Source organism: Ceratotherium simum, chromosome 15 (assembly GCF_057802395.1).
Source record: "Ceratotherium simum simum isolate JZ-2026a chromosome 15, ASM5780239v1, whole genome shotgun sequence".
Taxonomy (NCBI): Eukaryota; Metazoa; Chordata; class Mammalia; order Perissodactyla; family Rhinocerotidae; genus Ceratotherium; species Ceratotherium simum.
The window spans coordinates 22,060,585-22,087,388 of record NC_141914.1 but is presented as its reverse complement, the minus strand read 5'-3'; the positions used below and the strand labels follow the sequence as shown (position 1 = coordinate 22,087,388).

Genomic DNA, 26,804 nt, shown 5'->3' with positions numbered 1-26,804 from the left:
TTAGGATCAGTTAACTAGGTCGTCTGAGGTCAAAGATTATCATTAGAGTTGAAGTATTAGAGGGAGGAAGCTTGAAAGATAGCAGGTGGTAGTCAGAGGATCAGAGGGTGAGATGCTGATATGGACTGTCCAATGCTTTAAACTGGGATGAGAGTGCTTATCAGTTTTCTTAGTGGCTATAATAATTATTTTGATGGATTGATTTGTTAGGTTCATGACTACAAAGAAGGAACCCCAGAAGAGAAGACCTACTATATAGAATTATGGGATGTTGGAGGCTCTGTGGGCAGTGCCAGCAGTGTAAAAAGCACAAGAGCAGTATTCTACAACTCTGTAAATGGTAAAGCATTTTTTATTTCTACCATTTGTTAATGGTCTAGGAATATAGATCATCTGATATGGAATGCTGTAGGATGCTGGACTTATCTTAATTTAAGAAAGATCTGATTACTCACAACTCTTAATTTAAATCTGCATATCACATACCATTTTGTTTCTAGGTTCTAACCATGTAATTCAGAACGTTAAATATTTGCTTTGTCTAAGTGTTTCTATTTATATTATTGTCATATGCTAAATATTGAGAAATAAAATTGTATTTTGGGTACTTGACGTAAAACGTGGAACTTTCAAAACACTGTCCCCTGGGAGTGCTGTTCTCCAGTCAGTTGAGTAGGTACAATAGAACCATTAGGAGTCCCACAGTATAAGCCAGATGTCACCAAGATAAAGATTTTTTTCATCTCTCCCTTGGAGGGAGTCTTGTGTAATTATAAACAGCTACCTAATGGTGTTTTTAGGGGTGCAGAAATTTCATCCAGTTATAGATATTCAAATACCTGGAGGAGACTTCCAGGTGGAGGTGTGTAATAGAGCACATAATTGCAGTTCATAGAGTTCCTACTTTGTATCAAGGGACTAAACCACTGGCGCCTGTAATTTACCTATAGCGTTTCTTTATCGTCTTCTCTTTTTTTAATTCATTCTTTAAGCCACTTTTTTTTTTTTTTTAAAGATTTTATTTATTCATTTTTTTCCCCCCAAAGCCCCAGTAGATAGTTGTATGTCATAGGTTCACATCCTGCTCATTCTTTAAGCCACTTTTTACTGTGAAATATAATTTCAACTTGTCTTTGATTGAGGTACCAAAAGATTTGGCATCTCACCCCTTCCCTCCAGGTGTTTGCTTAGCTATTAATAGGACCTAATTTATACTATGCTTAGACCTCATTCAGTACTGAATGAAGCATTGCATTCAGTACCTTCTTAACTCCTTATATTCTTCTTTCAATAGCTTATCTTCTCATATCATAAGCTGTTGTGGATACTACAAAAAGAAGTAAAGAAGGTTCTTGCTATTGGATACATAGTATAGAATACAGGATGAGTTGTGTTAGTTCAGACCTATGTCCCATTTAGCTCAGAATTCTGTCTACAAGTTTCACAATCTAATTGAAGAAACAGAACATTCATAAATGAAACAAAACATTGTTATAAGATGGTGGTGTTAATATATGACATCGTCATGCAAGAAAGTACATGATAATGGCATATATTAATAGAATGTATATGGATGAGAAAAACAGTCAGATAAGACTGGTATAATGTTAGGTGATTTTTTAGAGAAAAGGAGAGAAAGAAATGAAGCCTGGTTTAGACCTAGAATCAAGTGATAAGCTTGGATTATATCAGCCAAATGACTTGTCAAAGTTGGTATCAATCTGATCTGGCAAAGAGAAGTTTGGATATATAACACTTGTACTGTTCAGATCTTTTTGAGAAGAAGTTAAGATAAGAATTATAAATAAATAATAAAGACCATTCAAATCCTAGAAACTTTGTGGAATTCTGAGTTGCAAACTTAAGTACTGAAGAAGAAATCCATCTAAATCCACATTTATTTGATTATTTTTCTATACCTAACTATTCATTAGTGACTTGTCTCGTCCTTGAATATTATTGAAATAATTGTGTATATCCTATGTTAGTTTTACAGATAAGACTGAGATATATTCCTGTTTCTTAAAGGTTAAAAAAAATCCTTGTTAATAAAAGCAAATTTCTGTGTTCTTTCACCCTAGCAATGGAACATTTCTCTTGGTAGAAGCACTCAAGGTTCTTTACTCCGTCTACCATTCTTAGTCTCCTAAGAAACAGAGCATAAGGATCACTCCATTCAAATGCACAGTCTTTATTCTTAGCAATAACTTTCTTCCCTCCGTATGCTACTTTCCTCCCACTGTGATGAACTAGGCTGGTAATCCCCAAAAGAAACCTATAAAGTGTCCTACCTCTCTCTCTTAAGATTAGAACATATTCTGATCAACTATCACTCTGACTTCTTTCCTCTGGGCCCCACCTCATCGTCTACAAAGCAAGAACTCTCAGACCAAATGAAAGAGGGAGAGTAAGGAAAAGGGTACTCAAATGCCCTTAAGAGCTCAAAAGCCTTAAATAGAGATCCTCAAAAGACAAACTCCTCCCAGTCCATCTAATAGCTCATCTAGGCCTTTGTAATCCTTTCACCCTCCCAACCAAAAGTCTCACCCATAATTTTGTGATATTTATACCTGGGAAATAGGGAGAGGAGAAAATATCTGCCACTCCTTTGTCTTAAGTGAGACTTGATTCTGCTTTCTCTCAGCCTTTTACTGTCAGGTTACCTGAGTTCAAATTCTGGCTACCCCCACTTACCACGTGACCTAGGGCAAGTTACCCAACCTCTCTGAGCCTCAGTTTCCACATGTATAAAATGAGGTAAAATAATTCTTACCTCATAGGACTGTTCTGAAAATCAAATTAGATAACACGTGTAAAGCACAATATGTAGCACATAAGTGCTGAGTAAATGTTAGCTATATTCTTTTATGGTAGCTCTTTATTCCTTTTTTAAGTCTATCCTCTATCATGTGTCCTTGATGCCTAATAGAACCTCTTATTGAGGAAGGTAGAGTGAGTGCAGTTGGATATGGGGGCAACTGTCAGATCTCTGTTTGTTCCAGATGCCAGGAGTGATACAGATTTATCTGAGCTAGGAGGAACAAGTCAACTATAACTTGCACAAGCACCTTCGTTGTAAAAACTAGAGGAGCCAAATAATTCTAACTCTTCTGCCCTTCTTTTTCCAATTGACATACCTCACGTCTTGAAGATGGAGGAATCATCATTTTCCTGTCCTCTCTTCACAGTAGAATCTGGGTAATATACGAAAGGGTTGGGGGTTTGAAAACCTGTAGTCTTTTGACCACAAGATGATACCCTAAATTCCACTAGGCATTAAAGCTTTCCTCTTTTGTCTGTATCTTATTGTAATAATTACCTGCTCTGCCTTTCTGTCTAGGATCTTAACTGCTTCTGTTTAATTGTATTTCTAAACTTCATTACATTTTGTTATTTTTCCTCAATCTCTCAAAAGTCCATCTATTTTCTATTATTCATATTTCTTGACTGTCTCTTCCTACTTTCTTCTCTGGCATGTTTCTTTTGCTCTATTAACTAAATCTCTTGTAGGTGGCAAGCTTACATAGCTAAGCATTAATTCAATGAACTAAAAAATTAGACTTTTGAGTTGATTTTAGGCCCAGGTGATCTACAGGAAAACATTTTGTCAGCTAAAGAATAGAAATTGTATCAAATTAAATCAATACCATTTTAATGCATTTTTTATTTAATATTTTTGGTGAATGTAAGTAATATGTGTATGTATGATGTCTGTGACAGTACTAGGCACCGTGCAGAAACAGTTAACTTTTCGAATGAATATAATTTCTTATATACTTGATGTAGTTTTGCTTCTGTTTATTGACGAGGTAGTTTTGCAATTAGGACCAGGCAGAGTAGGCACTCAGTAAGTGTTGAATGAAGAAGAAAAGAAAAGACATTCTAAAAATTTAATGACATTTTGTCAGCCCTCGTAGAATTACAAAAAGTTACATAACTGACAAAGAAAATTTTGTAGGTAATCATTTGTAAGAATTTCTAGAGGAAATTTTAAAATAATTGTGTCTGAGTTTGTTAGTAATACTAAAATACTAGGTTTGTTAAGCAACCTAATGCTTGTATTTACTAAGCCTCACTTTGCCAATTGTAAAATGAAGAGGAATTGTTAGAATATCAACATGTTTTCTCTGATTATTTTAGGTATTATTTTAGTACATGACTTAACAAATAAGAAGTCATCCCAAAATTTGTATCGTTGGTCATTGGAGGCTCTCAACAGGGATTTGGTGCCAACTGGAGTCTTGGTAACAAATGGGTAAGCCCAGATTACTTCACAATTGGTTTGAAATGTTACAGCAATCATAGGAATGTACCCAAAATAACACTTTGTAAGATGTTTGATTGGCAAATATTTTCTCCCAGTCTGTAGATTTTCTTCTTATTGTCTTAACAGTGTCTTTCACAATGCAATGGTTTTTCATTTTGATAAAGTCTCATTTATCAAGTTTTTCTTTTAGGTATTATGCTTTTGGTATCATGTCTGAGAACTTTTTGCCTAATCCCAGATCATGTAGGTGTTTTGCTATGTTTCTTCCGGAAGTTTTAGAGTTTTAAGTTTGCTTGTAGATCTGTGATCCTTTTTGAATTAGTTATAATGTGTGAAGTTTTGGTTGAGGTTGACTTTTGCGTATGAATGTCCATTTGTTCCAAAACCATTTGTTGACAAGATTACCCTTTCTCCATTGAATTGCTTTTACTCCTTTGCCAATAATCAGTTGACCATATTTATATGGGTCTATTTCTAGACTCCTTAATTCTGTTCTGTTGATCGGTGTGTCTGTCTCTTCAGCAATGTCTTGATTATTGTAGCATTAGAGTAAGTCTTAAAATTAGTGTGATTCCTTCCACTTTATTCCTTTTCAAAATTGTTTAGCTATTCTAGCTCATTTGCTTTTCCATATAAAATTGAAATCGGCATGCTATATTGACAAAAATTCTGCTTGAATTTTGATTGGAATTACATTAAACCTATAGATCAAATTGGGGAGAATTTTTGTTGCATTTTCCAATCCATAAACACAGTATGTCTCTCCATTTATTTTTTGAAGCAAATCCTAGACATCACATCATTTTGTCTATATATATTTCAATGTGTAACTTTAAAGGATAAGACTTTTTGAACATAACCAAAATATAATTGTCACACTTAAAATTTAACAATAAGTCTTTAATATCACATATTATTTTAATTTCCCCAAATGTCTCATAAATGTTGGTTTGTTCAAAACAGTATCTAAATAAGGTCCACTCATTGTGTTTGGTTTCTTAAGTTTCTTTTGATCTTAAGTTCCCCTTCCTTTTTTTTTTTTTTTTACCCTCTAGCAGTTTATTTGTGAAAGAAGATGTCTTGTTTGCCCTGTAGAGTTTTGTATATCCTGGATTTTGCTGATTGTATCCCTGTAATGTCTGTTAAATTTGTTTCTCTGAATCCTAAATCTTCTCTAAAATGGTAGTTAAATATAGTGGTCTGAAAGATGCAACGTTTTTTGTTTTTGCCAAGGTGGTATTGTGCATGTAATACAATACCTGGTTGTCTGTCTCTTTATGGTGTTAAGGTATTATCAGCCTTATCTATCCATTAGTTTTTTACCTAATGGTTTCAAAACAAAGAATCTAAAGATCTGGTTTCAAATTGTATGTAAGATTTAATGAAAGTGAGAAAAAAGGAAAGCTGAAAAGAGAAATAAGAGAATAAATTGTATATATATATGGCAACACATATATGTTATGTTACGTTTATAATACTTAGATATGTTAATGTGCAAGAGATTGTGCAAGACTACAAATGACAGAGATATATGTGTATCAAAGACGTTTGATAAAAATATATGTAAAAATTTGCATGTGAGTCGGAGTTAGTGAGTATAGGAAAAGGAAATAATCCAAAAGGGGGACACTCTCAACACTTTATTCTCTAATAAAGCAAATTTCAGTTTTAGACCATTTCTCCTAAGTCAGGGTTGATGTTGGCAAGAAAAATCAAAGATCTTTAACTCAACTTATTATTGGCTTTGATGCACTAAATAGAATGATAATATATTTATGAAATGGGAGGTTACATAGTTCAAAACACTTGTGTTCCAAAGCTGAACAGTAACTGAGGCTCTGTAAGATTATTATGAAGGGCAAAAAGATTTGAAATTTTTGCACACACCCCCAATTTAGATTATTCAAAGAGAAAGAAATGTTAAAGGAAAGAAAAAAGCTGTGCTCAACCGAGTTGTATTGATTGTATTATGCAATATTGATTTACTGTCATAAGGTGTTTACAACCAGATTTTGCTGACTGTTGTAAATTGAGCTTATAACATGTCAGAAATCCAAATCTGTTTTATTTCTCATATGTGAATAGAATTTAAATTAATTCAGCAACATTGGGCTCTATGTTCTTTTCAGTAATAGAAAGAACACCACTCTGTCCTTTGGGTAAAAATAGAAGAAAAGGATTGTAATAGCTAATGACCCAAGACCACTAACCCTAAATGATTCGTATTGCCTGTCCTCTGCCTCCCGCAGCTCTTGTGTCAGGACAAACAACTATTTGGTACTTAATTCTTTCCTTTTACTATTCATTTTGCATTTCAGCTGTTTCCTTCCCTTCCCATTTGTTGAATCCATCTTTCTCCAGGCTATAGCATCACCTATGGTTGATTTCTTCTGGCCTTCAGCATTCCTATTTCTTATTTTCCTGAAATGATCTATTTTTCTTTATTATTCATAGACAGAAATGTGTATGGTAGATATAGAGCTTTTACATACCCCAGAAAGCACCTAGAAGCTTGCCATTTTCCCCTCTGGCACAAGGCTTGAGTGCCGTGCTAGGTTCCTGAGTTTTCTTCTCTCCACTGAGGTTTGAAGCCACTCTCTGCATCTGCGCAGAAAAATTCCTGAGCTGTTAGCTTTGAGAGAAGTCAGTTTAACCTACTTTAGTACACCTGGTGGGCACTCAGCTATTCAAGTAGTCTAGAAAGACTCATGGGAACAAATTTTGAGTAGTTACATGAATAGTTGGAACTCCATGGATGGTAAAGATGGATTGATACATAAACAAGTAGATGGAAGAAATTGGGAGAAAAGTAGTTTTATTGGTGATGGGTGACCAAGAATCAGTGAATTATCAGTCAAATAGTATAAGCTAGCTGAATTTAAATATTACATATCTACATCAGAAAGGTAAATTCTCTTCACCTCTTCGTTATTATTTATCACAGGGATTATGACCGGGAACAGTTTGCTGATAACCAAATCCCACTATTGGTAATAGGGACTAAACTGGACCAGATTCATGAAAACAAGCGCCATGAAGTTTTAACCAGGACTGCTTTCTTGGCCGAGGATTTCAATGCAGAAGAGATTAATTTGGTGTGTATTTTCACTAATGCATCTTTGTATTATTATCAGGTGAAGGCAAAACCAAAGACTTCCTAAGTCACATATTCTCGCAAAAGAAGCTTTATACTTGAAATCAGGCTGAGTTCTAGTCCAAAATGTAGTGAAGATTGGAATCAACATAGATTGTCAGATGTGCGTAGTCACTTCAGCCTCCTTGTATGCTGATCTGTTGTAGTATTCAAACTTTGTTCTATGAATAATGTAAATGATGGGCTTTTTCTTGAAAAGATTTTTAAAAATCATACCAAAATCGAAATAATTTAATTAATTTAAAAATAATTAAATTAAGGTGACAAAGAAAGTCATTGATACTGTACCTTGATTATTATTTCTTTAGAAAAGCCTCTTAGCTTCTTAAACTACAGAATTTACCTTAAAGGGCAAACAAATAGATAAATGAGAAAATTACAAACTGTGAACCAGGTGTGGTTCATAAGCCTTAGTTTATATAAACTTACGTGTATACAGAGGATTGAGTCTTTCCCTGAGATATTTTGCTCAGTTAGAACTGGGCACTAAAAAGGCTAAGAAAAGTCCTCATATAAACCACTTAGTGTTGCCCAGAGAATGATTCTGGCCAGCAGCTTCAGTCATGGTTTATGTGTCATTGTTCACAAGTAGGATTTCTGCCACATATTCAATGCACTGGCATTCAGACGTGTGGTGGGAGTGGTGGCTTCATAGTACCAATGGGTACCATCGATTGATCACTTACATGCTGAGCGCTGTTCTAGTGCTTTACGTACATTATCTCACATGCATTATCTTCACATCATGCCTATAAGGTAGGTACTGTTATTATCCCCATTTTTAAAGATGAAGACTAGAAGCAGAGAGAGTTAACTAGGCCAAGGTTACACAGGTCAAACCAAGCACTCTGACTTCTGAGGCTGTGCTCTACATTTAAGCCTATTTTCCACTTAATTATCCTTCAACTAACATTTAGAATCTTGGAGCTAAAAGAACTCTTAGAAATCATCTAGATTAACAGTTACCCAAACCTGACTGCATATTCATATTACCAACAGTATCTGTGAAAAAATTTGAATAGCTGCCCCACAGCTGGAGCTTTTTATTCATAAGGTCTGGCAGAAGGACCAGGACTCCGTAATTTTAACAAGTGACCCAGGTGATTCTGATGCCCTTACTCTGTGGGTCAACATTTGTGAACACCGCTTGGTTCAACCTCACCAATAAATGAGTCAGCTTCTGTCTGCCATTCCATTGTTTTTTACCTTCTACTTTGCAGTGGAGGTGCCTTATTTTTCTTAGCTGCCACCATGGAATATTCAGCATATACCCCAAGTGGTCAGCACAGGACCGTGATATTCCAAAGGATTCTTGCTACTTAGAATGTATAATATCCTTGTTGAAGAAGTGCTGAGGTTACTTCATTTGAACGTTATTTCCAAAGGGAAATTGACCATTGAATACACTTAATTCGTTGCAGTAATTACTTTTAATGTATTTTGGAATGTATCTGTTTCTAGTGCCTGTGGATTTCTGTGACAATCACCTAGATATGTTTTTCCTACTTTACTGGCAAAGGTAGGGTCATCGTTTCATTGTTAACAAGATGTAAGGTACTCGAGTGGCGGTACTTTGGCAAACACTGTCTCCACAGAGTTCACGTACAACATACTTTTGTCCGTTATCAGTATCTGCTTCAAGAACACAGCAGAAACAAGAGGATCTTGAGTGTGTAGGGAAGAAAAAAGGAAGAGGAGAATTGGATAAGAGTTTCAAAAGGAGCTAGCAGTCAAAAAGACTCAGCAAGTAAATATAAAGCCTCAACTAAAAAACTAATTAACAATATTAGTGCTAGCATCTTTGATTACTGTATGAATTTACTTAAAACTATAGAAAAGTAAGAATATAACTTGTGTATCCATCAAAGATGGAATCAAAGTTAACTTGTGCCTGAAAAAAGGCAAATTGTTTAAATTATGAACAGGGAGAAGATTACTTATTTTTTTAAATCCTGATAGGTTTATTTTTTCTAGTACAAATTTTTGTCTATGTGTTTACTTCCAAGTGAGCGTATTGAAGCATCTTCCCTAGTTAATATTCCTTTCTCAAGCTTAGACAAGCTATTTAGAGCTATTAATTTTCAGGCTTTGCCTTCAGCCATGATCAATAGCAGATGGCTCTTTCAGCTTTACGATTCTCATCCTAAAATCATTGGGTTTCTCTAGCTTAGTCAACCTGAAATTGTAGATCCTTAGACTTAAGTTTTGGGGAGACTTTGTTTGCTGCTTGATTTAGTTTTTGTGTTTAGTACTTCAGCTCTATTTGAAATCATCTCTGAAGTCTTTTGACACTCTGATGACTACGTAATCAATATCCATTTTGTAAAACATATCTACCATTAAGTCTATTTAAGGTTTTCTCTTATGTGCCCCAACTGCCGTATAAATGTGTTCAAACATTATTTCAAATACAACAGTTTGCACAATGATAGTTCAGTCTATTTAATCCATATATAGAATTTTCTTTTATTATGTTAGCTGCTTTTGTGTCTGATAATTCAATCTGATAGCATTTTCTTGGAAAGAAGAGAGAAGGGAGCTAATATTTCAGTACCTTCTGTGTGCCAGACATGCATTATCTCATTTAATTTTTACAAAAATCCTATGGGATAAGTGAGGTTACCCCATTTCACAAATGAGCAAGCTCTACTTTAAAGATTTAGTAACCTAACCAATGTCACACAGTCTAGAAATTTGGGACAGATATTTGATTCAGGGCTTGCTGGCTTCAAAGACCTCTGATTTTTCTAGTACTCTGTGATCTATGAAAAGTTTGTTGTAGTCTCTTTTATTGTGGTTTTGGGAAATGTATTATATAGTTTCCAGCCAAATTTTAAAATGTGAGTCTTGGAATGTTGTATATGGATAATATAGGTGATTGTTACAAATTCATTGGAAAGGAATCACATAGCCTTCGAGATTACAAAACAGAGTAAATGCAACAACAGTAATTTTAGTAATTTCCCAAGGGACACAGATGATCTACAACTGAAAGACAAATATCATTCTTGCAAAGAAGCCTATGTGATATCCTCATAGTTTGGTCTTAGGTGGCATTTGAGGTAAAAATCAAAGTACAGTCATACGTCATTTGACGGGGATATATCCTGAGAAATGCATTGTGAGAAATGCCTTGTTAGAAATGCATTCTCACAAGTTCGTCCTTGTGAGAACATCATAGAGTGTACTTAAACGAACCTGTAGGGTATAGCCTACTACACCCCTAGGCTGTATGGTACTAATCCCATGGGACCACTGTCGTATATGCTATCCGTCATTGAAGGAAACGTTGTCATGTGGTGCGTCACTGTATTCTCTCTTGAGGTGGCAAGTCAATGATGACAAGCAAAGGCAACACAACGCTGGAATTCCAGGAAAAGGATAATAAACCTTTAAGGAACATCAAATCATTACAATGATTTGATGTTCCAGATTGGGGTGTCTCTTCTGGGCCCCATTTTTTCCCTATTTTTAAAAATCCTACTTAATATATCTCTTATTTATTATTGTTTACTTAATTATTATTAAATAATAATACTTAATGATATTTAATAATAACAAACTTATTGTTTATTATCAAAAAATATGTCTGTTTATTATTATTTTAATGGCCTACCAAGAGATGTAGTACCCTGCAGTCAATGAGAGAAATCTCTGGCAACTGTTCTATTTATTCTTTGCTCTTAAGTCTTTATTCATGCTTCCTACTATTCGTATGAACTGCACAGTACTTAATTAGTTGAGCATTATTCAGTAACTAGTACGAAAAAGTGAAGTGTTTGCTGCTTTTAATGGCTCTGTCTGCTTTTCAGGGTAAATGTAGGTAGGTCACCTGATTAGTATGTTGGTTTTGTTATTAGTAAGGTATTAGCAACTTGTTTTCCTTTATGAATTATTTGATGATGAATATGTTCAGTGTCCTCTAAAATTGCTTAAATAACAAAAGTAGCCTTATCTTCCTTTAGTGCTTTTCTCTTTGCTTTGCACCTCATAATTTGAAAATTACATGAATATTTTATGAGAGTATTATGCCTAATATTTTACTATAGAAATGTGCAACAGGAACAGTAGTAACTAACAAAGAGCTTATGTTTCCTAACTTTTAATTGTGGATCTTATGTTTTATCTTCTAGGATTGCACAAATCCACGATATTTAGCTGCGGGCTCTTCCAATGCTGTCAAGCTCAGTAGGTTTTTTGATAAGGTAATGGCTTCAATTAAGTTATTTTTAAACTTAATTTATATATTATGAGAATTTAAATTTTTTGTAGAATGCTTTGTCCTTTTATTCCTTTGTCTTAGACTTCACAGCCTGAATAATACTTGTTTTGATCTGTCTTATCTGTTGTCTTATCTTATTGCTCAAGACCTGCTGGCATATTTGTTCTATCAGCAGTGTTCTCTAAGCAAAGGATGAAAGCTACGGGATTTAAATGGGGTTTTTTAAAAGATACTTAATTCTCCTCCTTAGAACAATTTATGTTTTCCTGTTTTCTAGCTTTCTTTGTATTCATTCACCTCCTAACCGCCACAAAAGGCACTGAACTGAGGAGATTCTGCGTAAAGCCCTGAGTTCTTTTTGCTCTCTCAGCTGTTAATATTCTCCACATAAACATGACTATTACTTTTAAGGTTATGTTGTCTTCTTGATTCCCTGATCTTTCCCCATCAGAAACATTTGCATTCCAATTATTGACTTGCTAGCTTCATCTTGTTGTCCTGAACTGGAGTGAGAATGTAGAATGACTCAGTGTACTGGGAAATTAGAGCACTGTTTGTCTTTCCTTCACAAGGCCATATGGCTGCATTGCACGTAGTATTGCCCAAGTTTAAGTTGTTTGCCCAATATTGACACTGTGTAGTAAGGTAAAATAGAATGTGTTTCTGTATATATTATTGAGAAAGATTAATTTCTGTATTATAGTTCCTTTTAAGTGTAATCTCCCAAGAAAAACATTTCTCTTCTCATAGCTCTTTTTTATTAATCATTTTTCTTTTAGCTAATTAAGGATCTAATATTTGGCCCTTTATCCAGTATGTCAGCATAAGATAAGCCCCATGCCCCTCCCTGTTTAATATTAGATCACTTGGAAATTTTTGCTTCATTGCAGAACTTCCCAACTGCTGTGTGGCAAATAGGGCACAAGTGTGCCAAGATATTGATCCCCTCAGTCCTCAGAGCAACCAGAGCCCCCTGGGCTGGGTGACCGGCAGCCTCTTCCATTTACCCCAGTGTGCTGTACAAATATTAGCATTTTCTAAATGTGCCATGACATGAAAAATGTTGGGAAACACTGCAAGAAACCAGATTTTCTCTCTACGTTGTTTTCAAACTTAAAATGTAAGAACTTTCATTTGGTGTAGATCTATGGCCCCCATCTGATACAAAATTCCATCCCCTAAGATGAACATCTTAGAGATATGTGTCTGACATGGAAAGACCCCACAATATATTGTTTAAATTTTTAAATTTGTTAATTTTGAAATTAAAAAATAAAATGTAATGAGTTATATTCTAGTGAAATAATGGGTTATAGACTAGTGTAACCCAAGTTGTCAGGCAAGGCTTTATTAAAAAAAAATCAGAGGGAACTTGGTTGGTTTTAAGAGAGCAAGATTTGGTAAGGGAAGGACATTGCAAGTTGAAAGTAGGGAATTATGAGCAAAAGCAAAAAGGTAGCCTCTCTCTTCATTGCCTAAATCGCAACAAAGAGTATGTGGATTAGGAGGTTAGCCAGATCTCTAGACTGAGGTAGTTACCTGAAACCAAGGCACTTGGCAGCTAAATTTCACCCAGTTTTCTCTACATCGTATCTTCCAGAATTTAGTGTAAAGATTTCTTTTCCAAGAGGGAATCTAACTCCTCCTCTAGTCTCCTTTGGCTAGTAGTAATTCGTCGCCACTCTACATGATAGGATATTCCTGTGCTGCCCTGGAGAGAGGAAAGAGAATCAGTCCCTTCTTGGTTTTTGTGGGGTTGAGTATTTTGAGATGTGTACTAATCATGAACCAACTTTTCTAAACCTCTGGGGTCAGTGAATGCCACCTTACCCTGGGTCTCTTGTGGCTAAAAGTAACCCAGCCGTAGTCACAAAGATAGAAAGCATCCAAATGATTTGGCTGTCAGGCCAGTGCGAGCAAGCTGGCACAGGCCTGGAAGAAGATGCTCTGCACTTATTCAGAGGCATTCTTAGCTTCATAATTCTAGATTCCAATGTCTTAGAGTTAATCTCCAGCTAATTTGTATTCTCATCTGATTAACTTTTCTTAATCACAACAGCTCTAAGTAAAGAAAATAATACTGCCTCTGCAACCATTGTAGTTTCTCAAGTGTTAGAACAGAATTCATTATTTTTTAAAAAGTTTTGCATCATCTGAACATATGGTGCTCGCAAATTCATTATATTAGGGCATATACTTTGAGGGCTTCTTTTCCATAGTGCTGATGGATTTGTGCAGATACATCTACTGCTTCACTTTGTTTCTCCCACTAACCAAATATACTTCTGAAACTACTGAAGAAGGGTGCAGATTAAGTCCATAAAAAGAAGCTAATTGACTGCTGTTGATGTTGTGTCATCCACCTCCATTGAGGACCTACAGAATTTATCACTGTTCATTACGTTACACAGCCTCCTCCGTAGGAAGAGCTGTACTATTGTAGTAGACGAGTGCTCTGCTTTTATCTTATGGATTCTCTTTGGTAGCTTTTGAGGCTGACTGCTAGGAAATTTAGAGCCAAATTTCCTGCCATACACTAGAAATTGCATGGGATCTTATGTCATTTTCTTATTATTTAGTCATTTTTGTTTGTTAATTTATTTTTTTATCTATCATTAATGCTTTTTGGAATGAGGCAGACTTTTATGGAAATACTCCCACAATCCTGATCTCATTAACGCTAGGTTTAACTCATTTTACTAGATGTCTATAGCGATTAAAAAGACTCTTAATTTGAATATATGCCTTTTAGTCCTGTCAGTGGACATTGCAGTTAACTACTTTTTCCAGATATGTGTGCTAAACCCTTAAAATCTTTATTTGTTTCTCACAGGTCATAGAGAAGAGATACTTTTTAAGAGATGGTAATCAGGTTGGTATCTTTTCTTGATAAAATGGGTTCCTAAATTTGGTGATTTCCAAACTTATTTTCAGAAGTGATTTTAAAAAAGTGGAGGGAAGTCCTTTGTAGGCACAAGCAACTGAGTTTCTTCTGTCCTGTTAAATAAGAAAGAAAAAATCAGATCAAGGGAAAATAAGGGTCTAAGAGACCAAAAAAAATGGGATAAGTTTACATTATAAAATAATAGAAGAGAATCATTTGTTTTAGACTCCAAAGGTATATATGCAGAGTCTACCACAATACAGATAATTCATATGAAAGTCCAATAGGTGAATGTTACAAGATTCACCTTCATCCTCTCTGATTGAGGTGACTCTATCACCAATTTGTTGGCAAATGTTTTCCATTTTGGTAGAATTTATTTTTCTTATTTGATCTGTTGTGGTTTTCTGAGTAAAACCTCAGAATAGTGCTTCTTTAAGGAACAAGAGGCAACATACAGAAACAAAAACTAAGGGAAAAAATTTAAAGGCTATTAGCATTTGAACTCTGCTTGAGACTTAATGCGATTATCTTTCTTGCCTACAGATTCCAGGCTTTCCTGATCGAAAGAGGTTTGGGGGAGGAACATTGAAGAGCCTTCATTATGACTGAATTGCACTCATCTTTTGGAAGAGTGAGCAAGCAGTGGCAGTTTTTCACAGCTTTCTTCTTGCTATGTCGATTATTAATGTCTCAGCCTTTTAGGAAATCATCTTAAAATGCCACCCTTCAGCCTCACCCTTTAATGGAAAATCGAAAGGAAGTGACAGTGGGGGGTGGGGTCCCCAACTTTGTCCCCATTCTCTCTGTTCCTCACCTTTCTTTCCCTGTTTATAGATTATGTAAAAGCCTTGTGGAAATATGAGATGTTGTCAAAATGATGCAGTAAATGAGCAGTGACAGAGCTGCAGAGAAAATTGACTCTTGCCTAGAACTGGAGGGTATTTTGGGTCTGTATTTTTCCCACACTCCTTGCTGAAGGCTTAATTAAGTACCTCAGAAATGTATCTCTATTGTTTTACCTTCTTGAAGGTAAAGGTTGTATTAACTAGCCCTGAGTTGTCCACCCCAAATAATTTGTGTCATTTTCAAAGAAGCAAAATGGTGTTATTTAATTGTCTCCACCCTCATCACACACAAAGATGCCTAATAATAGCAACCCTTGTCTCCCTCTCCTCTCCTTTGAAAATGGCTCAGTGGCTGGAAGAGGCAGACTAATAGCTGGAGTTAAATATAAATAGATTAATAATACATAGAGAACAGCAGTACCAGAAAGGAAGAATTCTGCAAGAAATTGATGGCTCACTAAATCCTTCACTCTTTAGGTTACAGCTGTCTGCACTCTCTTACTGTTTTCTGTTTGGAAATAGGGAGGCTGAAATCTAAGACCTGCACAAGGGCAGCAAGAGAGATTTACAGCCTCTTCAGTTTTTATTTTTTTGAAGGAAAAATCAACTCTTGAATTGTCCCTTAACTATAGTCCGTAAACTAAGAATATCTTTCTTTGTGTCAACAATGTACTTATGGGGAGAAGTAAAAATAAGTTCCAGAGCAACACATTTACATGAATTATGGACTAGGGTTCTTGGATTTCATAATCCAAAATTTTGGGGGAGGGTGATGTGTGTGTATATGCATAATTGTTGATCATTACTTTTTCGTGTGTGTGTGAGGAAGATTAGCCCTGAGCTAACATCCGATGCCAATCCTCCTCTTGTTTCTGAGGAAGACTGGCCCTGGGCTAACATCCGTGCCCATCTTCCTCTACTTTGTATGGGACGCCGCCACAGCATGGCCTGACAAGTGGTGCATCGTTGCGCGCCCAGGATCCGAACCCATGAACCCCCCCGCCGGGCCGCTGAAGTGGAGCGCGTGTACCCAACTGCTATGCCACGGGGCCAGCCCCTGTCGTTACTTTTTTTACCCATGTTTTTTTTTTTTGCTTCTTGATTTCTCTCTTCCCCAGTTCTTCTTTAATATATAAACCTAGTTTCCAAAAACTGTAATTTGTTGCCTTATTCAACAACACCTTTTCACCCACATTCTCTCTCTGCCTCTGCTGCAGGCCTCTGCACTCCTGGTTTTGTTCCATATTAAAATACAGTAACAATAAATACAAAGTTTCAGCTTCTGATTTTAAAACTAGGAAAAAAACACTAAATTTACTTTCTATTCCATTTTAATTAAATTTCAGAAGTACTTTGGAATTCAAGGTATGCTGAAAGAGGATATTAAAATAAGAATGTTAGAGAGTGCTTTTAGAAAGGCAGTCTTGGGAATTTGGAAAAGGATGTTTAAAACACTTTTCATCAGCTAGAATATTCTCCAGTCTTTCTTTGCATCCTCCCCCAGAAGACTTAGCCCTGATTTGTTTTTTGGCGTAAAAGAGAGCTATGCAAATCAGGATCTGGATGGAATTTGGCACAAGTGTTTGTGACAGAGGCTGTCCAGTGAGGAAGTAGAAACAAATGTATACACAAAGACCTAAACCAGCTAAGGCTCTTTGTATTCTCTTTTAAAAATAAATCAATAACCCTTTCGTGTTCTCTTCTTTCTTCCTCTTTCTTTCCCTTAAAAAAAAAATCCCAATTTCTTTCTTTTCTTCCTTATTAAAAAATAAAATAAAAGTAACCCAACACTGATGCCTTCAGGGTCAGCCTTGAAAAATTAGCAGTACTCCTCAACTCCATTCCTTCTTGCCGTCAGGCTTGACTCCCTGAATTATGGTTTTCTAAGAAAAAATAATTTTTAATAATCTAGGGTGCGTTTGTTGCAAGTATTAGTAGCAGCAAAATAAGGCTGTTTGCCAAAATGAATATTATTAGCCAGAGTTCTTCAAAAAGAATGTTTTTGGCACATAATTTTACCAAGATTTCCTGAGACCTGCTCATAAAAGTTGCTTTTAGATAATAAACAAATGTAAATACCAAAATACTTTCTAAAAAATGTTAGTCTTTAATTTTCTTAGTGTCTTGATGGAACAAATTGCTACCAACAGAGAAAGATTTTTTTTTTTCCTGCTGTGATTTAGATGTCTGACCAGTGTTCTTACTCATTGTGGAGGCAACCAGATGTGAAGGCATATGGCCACTCATCTGTCCCTCAGGTGGCAGGACTCTTAGTTGGAATCCAACTAGGGATTTGGGTTGGTCTGTCCACTTTAGTGCTCTAAGAAGCGCTGCTCCCAAGGGGGTTGATCCATATCAGCTTTATCTCGGGTTCTCAGACGTCCCTGAACTTGAGGCATCCATGATATAATCCAAGTGCCTTGACCCTGCTGTTTTTCTCTCCATTCTGAAAATGGACTGCATGGAACTGACGTGCTGGGCCGTCGGACTGAGATGAAAACCTCCTAATTGCTGCCATAATCAGAGCTTTTGAGTCTTCATTTCAATAGTGTATGCTGTAGCACCCAACCTAGGTAGGGCCCTGTATGGGTATTTAATAAATGTTGATTTAGTTGAAATTTTTAAAGCACAGGTAGCATCTATTTTAAGAAGTTTGAAGGTCCAACAGGATGTCTGCACTGATTTAATAGCTGTTAAAATTCAAAGGAAGATACTATTTGGGGGAAAGGAGGAGAAGGAAATGAAAAATTCATTTCTCCACAATCCGAAGACTGAGTTAAATCACTGTGGTGGGAGAGGAAGGGTTCCAGGAAGTCTAGCCCTGGGGGAACCCTGAGCCTCAAATAGTCAGCAGTGTGTTTGCCTCATGCAAAATTGGAGCTGGATCCTGCCAGGGCTGCTCCACAGAGTAGGAAAGGGATCCGACTTCCAGTTACAGTTAGTCAGCACTTCCATTTAAGGACTTAAAGCAGTAGCTTTCAAACGCAAAAGTACATAAAAATCCTCTGAAGTGTTTGTTTAAAATGCAGATTCCAGGATTTCATCAGTCCCCCTCGCCCAATTCTATGTATAGCAATAGGGACAGGATTTTGTATTTTTAATAGGTAATCCAGGTGATTCTGCTGCAAGTAGTCCAGGATCCACCCTTTGAGAAAGATAATGAACTCATATCAAAAAGTAGAGAATACATGGATTACAGATTCTGTGCTTTATGGCACCATTATAGCAGAGTTTCATCAAGTTCATCTTTGGCTTCCTCTACTTGATCTCACCTTACTGAACTGAGCCACTCCTCCCTCTCAAGGCCACACATGCCACAGCAATCATGACCTGATTGTCACACCCTCTATTGGCAAAACAGGAAATGTTTGTCTTTGATGTACTGCTACCATTTTTATTTGCTACCAATTTTTTGCCCTCTAAGTGTGTCTGTTTCTAATGTAATAAGATGACTGACTTTCTTATTCACAACTCCTCTCTTGTACCACATTTGTTTTCTCAGCTGTCTAACCACTAGGCTTTACCAAGGTCATCAATAAGTAATGGTGAAGAACGAAACCCCTAAACTCCAAGAAGGATGTAAAATCTTGCTCAATACCTTCAAGTACATCAGGTAATCTGTCAGTTCCATCTTTTCTTGGAGGCATCTGTCCTGGAGTCCTCTGTCCTCTAACTCCATTCTGGAGCGATTGCTCTGTTGGCCTGTCACACTCTCCCTCGTATTACCTGTAACAATCCCCGGCTTCTTGTATGTAATGTTTTCCACTTTCTTGGTGTGGCTCAGTGGTCTTCCAACTGGGATAGGTACAAATATCCCCACTAAGAGGTACATGGGCACAGATAGTTTTAAGGGAATCATTTTCCAGGTCATCAATTCCCATATGTATGTTAAAATTGATCTGCTTGCGAATGCAGCTCAATGCTAGTTATTTCCCTCCTCTACTTTCATAGTAGCCCATTTCCCACTACAGAAAAGGAACATCTTTCTAGTAGTACAGTAGAAATCTATATTGCCCCAGGGTGTGAACGTCTTCAGGAATGCCAACAAAAGGACAGTTCTAAGTATTAGTTTTATTTAAGGACTTTGTTCCACTCCCCCTAATTATTTAAAAAAAAAAAAAAATGCAGAGGTCTTAAGGAAGAGTTCCTAAGAACAAAGCAAAGAGAGCTTTGGTAAGAAATATCTAAGTCTGTGGCACAATCTTTCATAGCAAGGCTTCTTGCTTGGCCTATCAAAATATCAAAATGACATTTTTATCAAAAATAATTATTAAGGCAAAGGTGTATAAAATTAACATTTTTATTTTCCCAACCGTGTCTGAGTAAATGAGACAAAGCACCTCTAAGTGAAAGGGTAACATTTAATTAAAGTCAGTGATTCCAATAGCTGGTTAACCAAGGCTTTTCCTAATTGAGTTGTTGACTGATAGGTCATTAAAAATAATGTTTAATGTTAGATCACCATGTGATTTAATTCAGAAGAAGTGAGTGATATCATAACAAAATTCCTTCCATTCATAGCTACTTATATAGGTGAACAAATTTTTTCAACACTTATGTCTGTAAAACCAAAAAAGAAGATTAAGTGATGCTGAATCCTGTCTCATTCTAGAAATGAGAATTAGAAATAAGAATTGTTCGTGGATATATGAATTAATGGGCTTTGGGGGAGAGATATCCACCTCATTAAAAGAAGCATTTCCAGAAAGACTTTACCTTTTATATTTAACTATTTTATCAAAATAGTATTTATGGGCTGTCCTAGAGAAGAATCCTCCAGTCTCCTGTCTGGAGGGTAGAACACCTGCTGATAGCATTCTGGAAGTGCAGCAGGAGAAGGAGGCTGGAGGTTTCATCATCACTTACTACACTTGGTTTTGGTCCTACTCCCTACTCCCTGGTGTTTGTGAGTCCGGAATTTCTCTGGCTTCTCTTCCAGAGCTGCTGCAGAGAGTAAACCTATCTCTTGCTATAATTTGGGAGAAGCAGATACCTGGTCTCCAATTCCTGGTCCTTTTCAAATTCTCCATCTCACGTGTTCCCAATGTCAGTTCACTGAATCCATCCTCCTTTGTCTAGTTTTTAGCATCTTTGTTCTTGTTCAACACTTCAGTATTGTGACTCTTCTGGTCCAGTATATGTTTGCCTTGCCCCTCCACAAAACCTGCTCCTTCTGGTGGGTGTCTTTATGAATGCTAGAAGGCACACCCTGCCCAGAAGGTCCCCCTACTCCCCTGCTTCAAATACCTGCCCAAACTCTCCCTTTCCCAGAAGCCTTCCTCACTAGACCCCTCCATAATGCTATTTCAGTCACACTGCCATAAACACAGTTCTCTGAATGCCCTGCACTTCCTTTTCTCTGTCTTTGCGCACACTGTTCCCTCTGCTCAATGCGCTATCCAACTCTTATTCTATGTGACTTGGCTCAGGCATTATCTCCTTTGGGAAGCCTTCTGTGCCCTGCTAGTTAGGGCTAGGCACCCCTAGTCCCTCCCATAGCACCCTGGGCTCTTCCCTGTCCCGGCATATGTGGCACTCCGTTGTAGCGGCCCATTGATTGGTCAGTCTTCTCCAGTACGCTGCCCTACCAGGGAACAGGACTGAATCTTAGACATTCTTGTATCCCCCACATCTCACAGAGTCTGGCACGTAGCAGGTCCTCAATAACTGTAAAATGAATGAGTGTGTGTTTACATTAATTAAAATGGAAAGCCATCAAACGTAGAATCAGAACTCTCTCTTGCTATGTTTTGTTTATTCTGTGTCCTGTGTGTATATAGCACAGTGCCTGCACAGCAGTTACAAAGCAATTATTTGTTTTATTGAATTATTGTTATACAAACAGAAAAAGACAGGAAATAAAGTTAACCCACTTAGGAGAAATCCCTCAAGTATGTCAATAGGTTTATTCAATTTTAAATATTTTCAGGCCCCTCAAAGTAATTTTTATCCAGTCAAGGATTTGTTACCTCTTTCTCACTCTTTGGGAAATCTCTCACACCTCAGGAAAGAACTGAAACATCTCTTAAATCTGCCTTCAAAGTTGATTCAGTGGAAAGAGCTAGGAAGTTTATGGAAAAATAAAGCAGTAAAGCTTTTCCTTTGTCTTTTATTGGCTCACATTCATTTTTTTTCCCCAACTACCAAAGACTAACTCCCAAGATCAATAGAGATTCAAGACCCAATGTCCCCATAAACTCAGATGCAAGAAATATTTTTCTTGAATTCAATTTTGATTTTGAGCCTGCATCCTGCAGGAATAATAAAAACAGCCTCAGGATAGCTGGGGTCTACACCCCCCTCTTCCTTCCAGATTTGCATATAAATTCCAGGGAAGCTTATGTAATACCACAATGTCATCTGTCTATGCTGACAGATGCTGAGATGTCCTATAAACTTCCTGGTCCGCAGGCATCAATCCACACAATTTGTTACCAACTTGTCACTTGTTTCTGTTGACGTGGCCCTTTGGTCTGGCTCTGTCTGTGCTAACACCTCATACACAGGCAAATCATTCTGCTGCTACTGCAGTAGGCTGGAACCAGGGGACATCTAGAGGTTGCTTAGACCCATTTATCTAAAGCAGAGGGTCTAAACTGCAGCCCATAGTCATTTCAAACCTGCATGCATGTTTTTTGACATAACTGTATCAGTTATCTACCACCACTTAACAAACCACCCCAAAACTTAGTAGCATAAAATACACCATTCTATTTGCTCACAATTCTGTGGGTCAGCAGTTTGGGCTAAATTTAGCTGGTGGTTCTCCTGTTGGTCTCACCTGAGATCACTCACGTGTCTGCAATCATCTGGCAGCCAGATTGCCTCATTCACATGGCTGGCATTTCGCGCTGGGCTGTTGCCTGAACTTCTCTCTCCATGTGTCCTATCAATTTCAAGGAGGCTAGCCCAGCTTCTTTGCATGGTGGTCTCAAGTAGCAAAAAATGGGCAAATCCTGAGGCACAGCACTTTTCAAGCGTCTGCTTGTGTCATGTTTGCTATTGGCCAAAATAAGATTCAAGGAGGTAAGAACAAGACTCCATCTCTTGATGAGAGGAGCAGCAAAGTCACATTGCAAAGGGGCATGCATACAAGGATGGATGGAAATTGTGGGCATTTTTTGCAATCTACCACAATGGTTTTATTTATTCATTCATTCATTCGTTTGTTCTAGTTGCCAATGTTTAAAAATTGGAGCTTCATATAAAAAGTCTTATCTTGAAAAATCACCTAGCCTACTTAACCCATTTACATTTCCTGCCTGGTCTGTTGCACTTGAGTTTGTCATAAGAAAGCTTAGTTTACAAAGTTGTTTTTGTGATATTAAATGAGGTAGTGTCTGTGGAAAAATCTGGCATGAACAGGCACTTGATATATGGTTTCTTTGTTCCTGAATACAATTAGCCACGAAGTTGATACCTGACCGTGGCTAAGGAGAATGGCCAAGATGAAGGACAAAGGAGTCATGGAAAAGGTGGCTGGAAATTAATCCCTTGGTCTGTTTTTAGAGGGATAAAGGCATTAGGAAACAAGATTCTTAAAGAATTTATAAGAACACTACATATATTTAAGAAATTAAGAGGAGCAATAGTAAACATAGTTTGCTTTAAATCAAGTCCTTCAGGCTCTGAACAATTAACCTAGCCCATCCCGAAGAGGTGTCTATGGAGAGCTGTCTAAACCTAGTTCCTGTTTCAGGTGGCTATGTGTCAACATATGTGTGTCAGAGCACAATTCTTTATCTCACTTCTCTCCAGAGAGGGAGCACTATGCTCTGTTCCTTCCCGGCCTGAGTCAGGACTGAGCAAAGAAGCCTCTGCCACACACAGCAGACACTCAGTACCACAATTCCTTTCCTAAAGAGCTTTAACTTCTCTGCCTTGAGTAATAAGCCTCCTTCTCTTAACTGGAACAAATAATTGGCCAATTTTTTCCTCAGGTGAAGAGGAGATAGGCCTCTGCAAACTCTTCCAGAAACAGCCTGAGTTTAATTAAAAACAGAGGCAGTTGTGTAAGCAATTTTGAAATAAGCGTGTTGGACTTTCTCCCTACTCTGTCAATTTGGCAATTCTTGTGGCTGGCTTGAGCAGCCTGCTGACCGGTAAGCACAGTGCAGCGGTGGGAATAACCACATCCAGAGAGTGACGTGAAGGAAAAGCAGAAGCATTTTGGCTTCATACCCTCTCTGGGCCTGGGTTTCCTGAAGTCATCACGCCTGCCGCAGAAGGAAAATGGCTCAGTTGAAGGTAAGAAACTATCTGGCAAGTTTGCCGTGGCCACTTCAGCTGGAACTTATGGAAGCTTCTGAGAATTCCAGTGTCAGAGTTAGAAAGAACTTAGAGAGCCCCTGGCCCAAACCCCTGTGTTCAGAGGCTTCACCATATTGTCTGTAGGCATGGCTGGGGATGCGGGGATGAGGGAGAGATGATAAAGAAAAGAGATGAAGCTCTTATCGTCTACCTCTTGCCTTCGTTTGTTTTGGGAATCTGTAGACATCATAGGGCTCCCCTCCACCACCTCGGACACATTTCTCACTGTGTCTGCTTCCCAGCCCCTACTCTCCGACACCTTCCTGTTGCTGCAGCTTCCTGGACCGCCTCTAGTTGACCAATTAGATATGCTTAATCTAGTCAGTTATTTTGAGGCTCACAATCAGCCCTTGGCCAGTAGAAGCCCTAGCACTTCCTCTACGAAATAATTCCTTTTTATTATTTGATGTGCAGTTGAAAAGTATATGTGGGTTATGTGCTATTAATGAATTAACTCATATTGTGATCTTCAAAATAAATCTGGGATGTAGGCACTCTTGTTTCTATTTAACCAGCAAAAAAAGTAAAGTTCAGAGAGATTAAGTGACTTGCCCAAGATCGCTGCCACTAGGTGATGGAGACTGGATTAGAACCTGGGTTTGTCCAAATCCAAAGCACAGGCTCCAAAAGGAGCCTTAATGGCATCTACTACACTGAGTGCCTTAAAGCCAGAGAAAGAGAGTAAGTTCCCAGGTTCTAAATCCGTGCCTACTGTCCAGCTCAGGCTTGCATCAGTGCCCAACAGACACATGTGAAACTGAATAGACCTGCCCGGAACCTTGACTTGAGCCAGGTGAGCCAGACTCCAGGCTTCTTTCCAGAATCCAGAGTTTGAGCACTTCCCTAATGCCCTTCAACTAATGGTGACTTTGAAGAATCAAACATCTCCTTAATCGATAGAGATCCTGAAAACACTCAGCACCAAAGTAAAAGAGTTTTGTTTCTTTATCTTTATGTCTGATCGAGAGTTAGAAAGGCTGAGAAAGAACTCTCATTCTTTCATTCAGCAAACATTATATATTAGTACATGAAGCCACAGATTAATATAGGAACGAAACAGTCTGGCTTAGGTAGGGTCAAGAGAAACTTCTTGAAGGAGGCTGTTCCTAAGCTGAGTCTTAAGAGAGAAGTTGAAATTGGCTAAGTGAAAAGGGATGGGGGCCAGAGGAAACACCGAGTGCAGACGCAGCACATAGAGAGAGCCCTGCATGTGCTGGGATCCAAGCGAGTTTCAGCTAAATTTGAGTTGCTGTAGGGACAGCCAAGTTGAGATACCCAGGAGGTGGTCAGAAGTATGGATCTGGATCTCAGGGGAATGGGTAGGGCTAGGAGAATAGATATGGGAGGTCATCATATCAATCGTGGTAGTTGAAGTCTTGGAAGAGGGAGAGTGCATAAAAACTTTGTTTCCTGATGAAAATCCTATGGGGGAGTTCAGCAGGAGTTGGAAACATCCTTACCATTTATAAATAAATTATATCTAAAATCCTATCCTGCTGAAATTTTTAAGCAACTTATTATGCACAGCACCAGCACACCAATGTAAATTGCGCGCTGATCTTTGTTCTTGATTTCAAAGGCATTCTTCCCAGCCTGCTGTCTAATCTCCACAAGGAAAGGTTAGCTCTAGAGATCAGGAATCCAAACACAGAAAGCCAGATTGCATCATTCTAATCAATAAACATTATATAAGTAAAAAAACATTTCTCAGCTTTTATTTCTTCATTTTAATGGATTTGTCAACACAAAGCCTCAAATAAAATCACATTTGCATAAAAGCAGCACAACTAGAGAAAGAAATACAAAAGATAAAATAATAAAATTAAATTTAAAATAGACCACCCTATGTTCTCAAGTTGCTTCACTTCTATGAGTCTTGATTTCCTCATTTCTAAAATGAAGAGCTGTTTAACATGCAGACTTTGGGCTCCACCAAATATTTTGATTCACTAGGTCTGGGTCTGTATTTAACAAACTTCTGGGGTGATTCTAACAATTAGACAGACCCACTGGTCTACAAAATTATTGTATTAGTTTCCTATTTCTGCTGTAACAAATTACCAGGAATTTAGTGGCTTAAAACAACACATTTATTCTCTTACAGTTCTGGAGGTCAGAACTGAAATCAGTTTTGCTGGGCTAAAGTCAAGGTGTTGGCAAGGCTGGTTCCGTTTGGAGACTCAAGGGAGAATCTGTTTCACTGCCTTTTCCAGCTTCTAGAGGCTGCTCACATTCCTTGACTGTGCCCTTTTCTCCAGCTTCTAGAGGCTGCTCACATTCCTTGACTGTGCCCTTTTCCCCATCTTCAAAGTGCATCACTCCAATCTCTGCTTCCATCATCATATTGCCTTTTCCTCTTCCGTAGTCAAATCTCCCTCTATTAAGGACACTTGTGATTACATTATAATCCAGTATATCTTCCCATCTCAAGATCTTTAACTTTAATCACATCAGCAAAGTCTTTTTTGCTATATAAAGTAGCATTCACAAGTTCCAGGGATTAAGACATGGATATCTTTGAGGGTCATTATTCGGCCTCCCACAATAATCCGCAAGTTCCCCTAACAATCTATATTCTATGTTCCCAATAAAGTTAACTGGAAATACTGGACTCTTTCCACAGGAAAAGAAACGTAGTTGTAATTCCATCTCTACCCTGATTTCTCTCTCTTTCCTTCATGCCCAGTAAAAGGAAGTGAGGTGTACCATCTGCTTGTCCCATCGGGGTGTTACCCAGAATCAGAGTCAGGAGAAAGCACCCCATAAAACAGCTCTGACAAACAAATCATATCCTGGGGACCAGGTGAGAATTAAAAAGCCGTATACTAGGGAGCTGCCCAAGAATGATGGTCCTCAAGTTACATGGAGCTCAGTAATTTGTTCTTTCATTTAGAGAGGATGCATATAATTCTCTTGGAAAGAAATGAAATCATATTTTTACATTGGATCAAATTATTCAGAAATCTGGACTGAAGAAAACATACAAAGACACTTGTTTAATGTTAGGTTTTTGAGGGTTTTTTTGTATGAGGTATATTTGTAGATAGTCACTGAACCAGCTGGAGTTGAACCCTTGGATTTTCACAGCTAATATAAGCAGACTTCAGATTCTGTCTTTG

At 37.6% G+C, this 26,804-nt stretch overlaps 2 protein-coding genes across 3 annotated transcripts in view; both read left to right on the top strand.

Moving 5' to 3' along the window:
• RABL3 (RAB, member of RAS oncogene family like 3) overlaps positions 1-16,533 on the top strand; it is a 38,479-nt gene extending 21,946 nt beyond the window's left edge. The window contains exons 3-8 of one of the 2 annotated variants that reach the window (XM_004436524.3): positions 211-340; positions 4,141-4,255; positions 7,212-7,362; positions 11,555-11,626; positions 14,477-14,515; positions 15,074-16,533. In XM_004436524.3, coding sequence (XP_004436581.1) covers positions 211-340; positions 4,141-4,255; positions 7,212-7,362; positions 11,555-11,626; positions 14,477-14,515; positions 15,074-15,139 — 573 coding nt within the window. In that variant the 3' untranslated portion in view covers positions 15,140-16,533. The remainder of the gene's footprint in view (positions 1-210; positions 341-4,140; positions 4,256-7,211; positions 7,363-11,554; positions 11,627-14,476; positions 14,516-15,073) is intronic. The other variant, XM_087439667.1, reaches the window with a different exon arrangement.
• A 114-nt stretch (positions 16,534-16,647) lies between these two features.
• Positions 16,648-26,804, top strand: part of HGD (homogentisate 1,2-dioxygenase) — a 49,750-nt gene continuing 39,593 nt past the window's right edge. Inside the window, exons 1-3 of the mRNA XM_004436525.3 lie at positions 16,648-17,948; positions 18,878-18,988; positions 23,316-23,622. Coding sequence (XP_004436582.1) covers positions 23,608-23,622 — 15 coding nt within the window. The 5' untranslated portion in view covers positions 16,648-17,948; positions 18,878-18,988; positions 23,316-23,607. The remainder of the gene's footprint in view (positions 17,949-18,877; positions 18,989-23,315; positions 23,623-26,804) is intronic.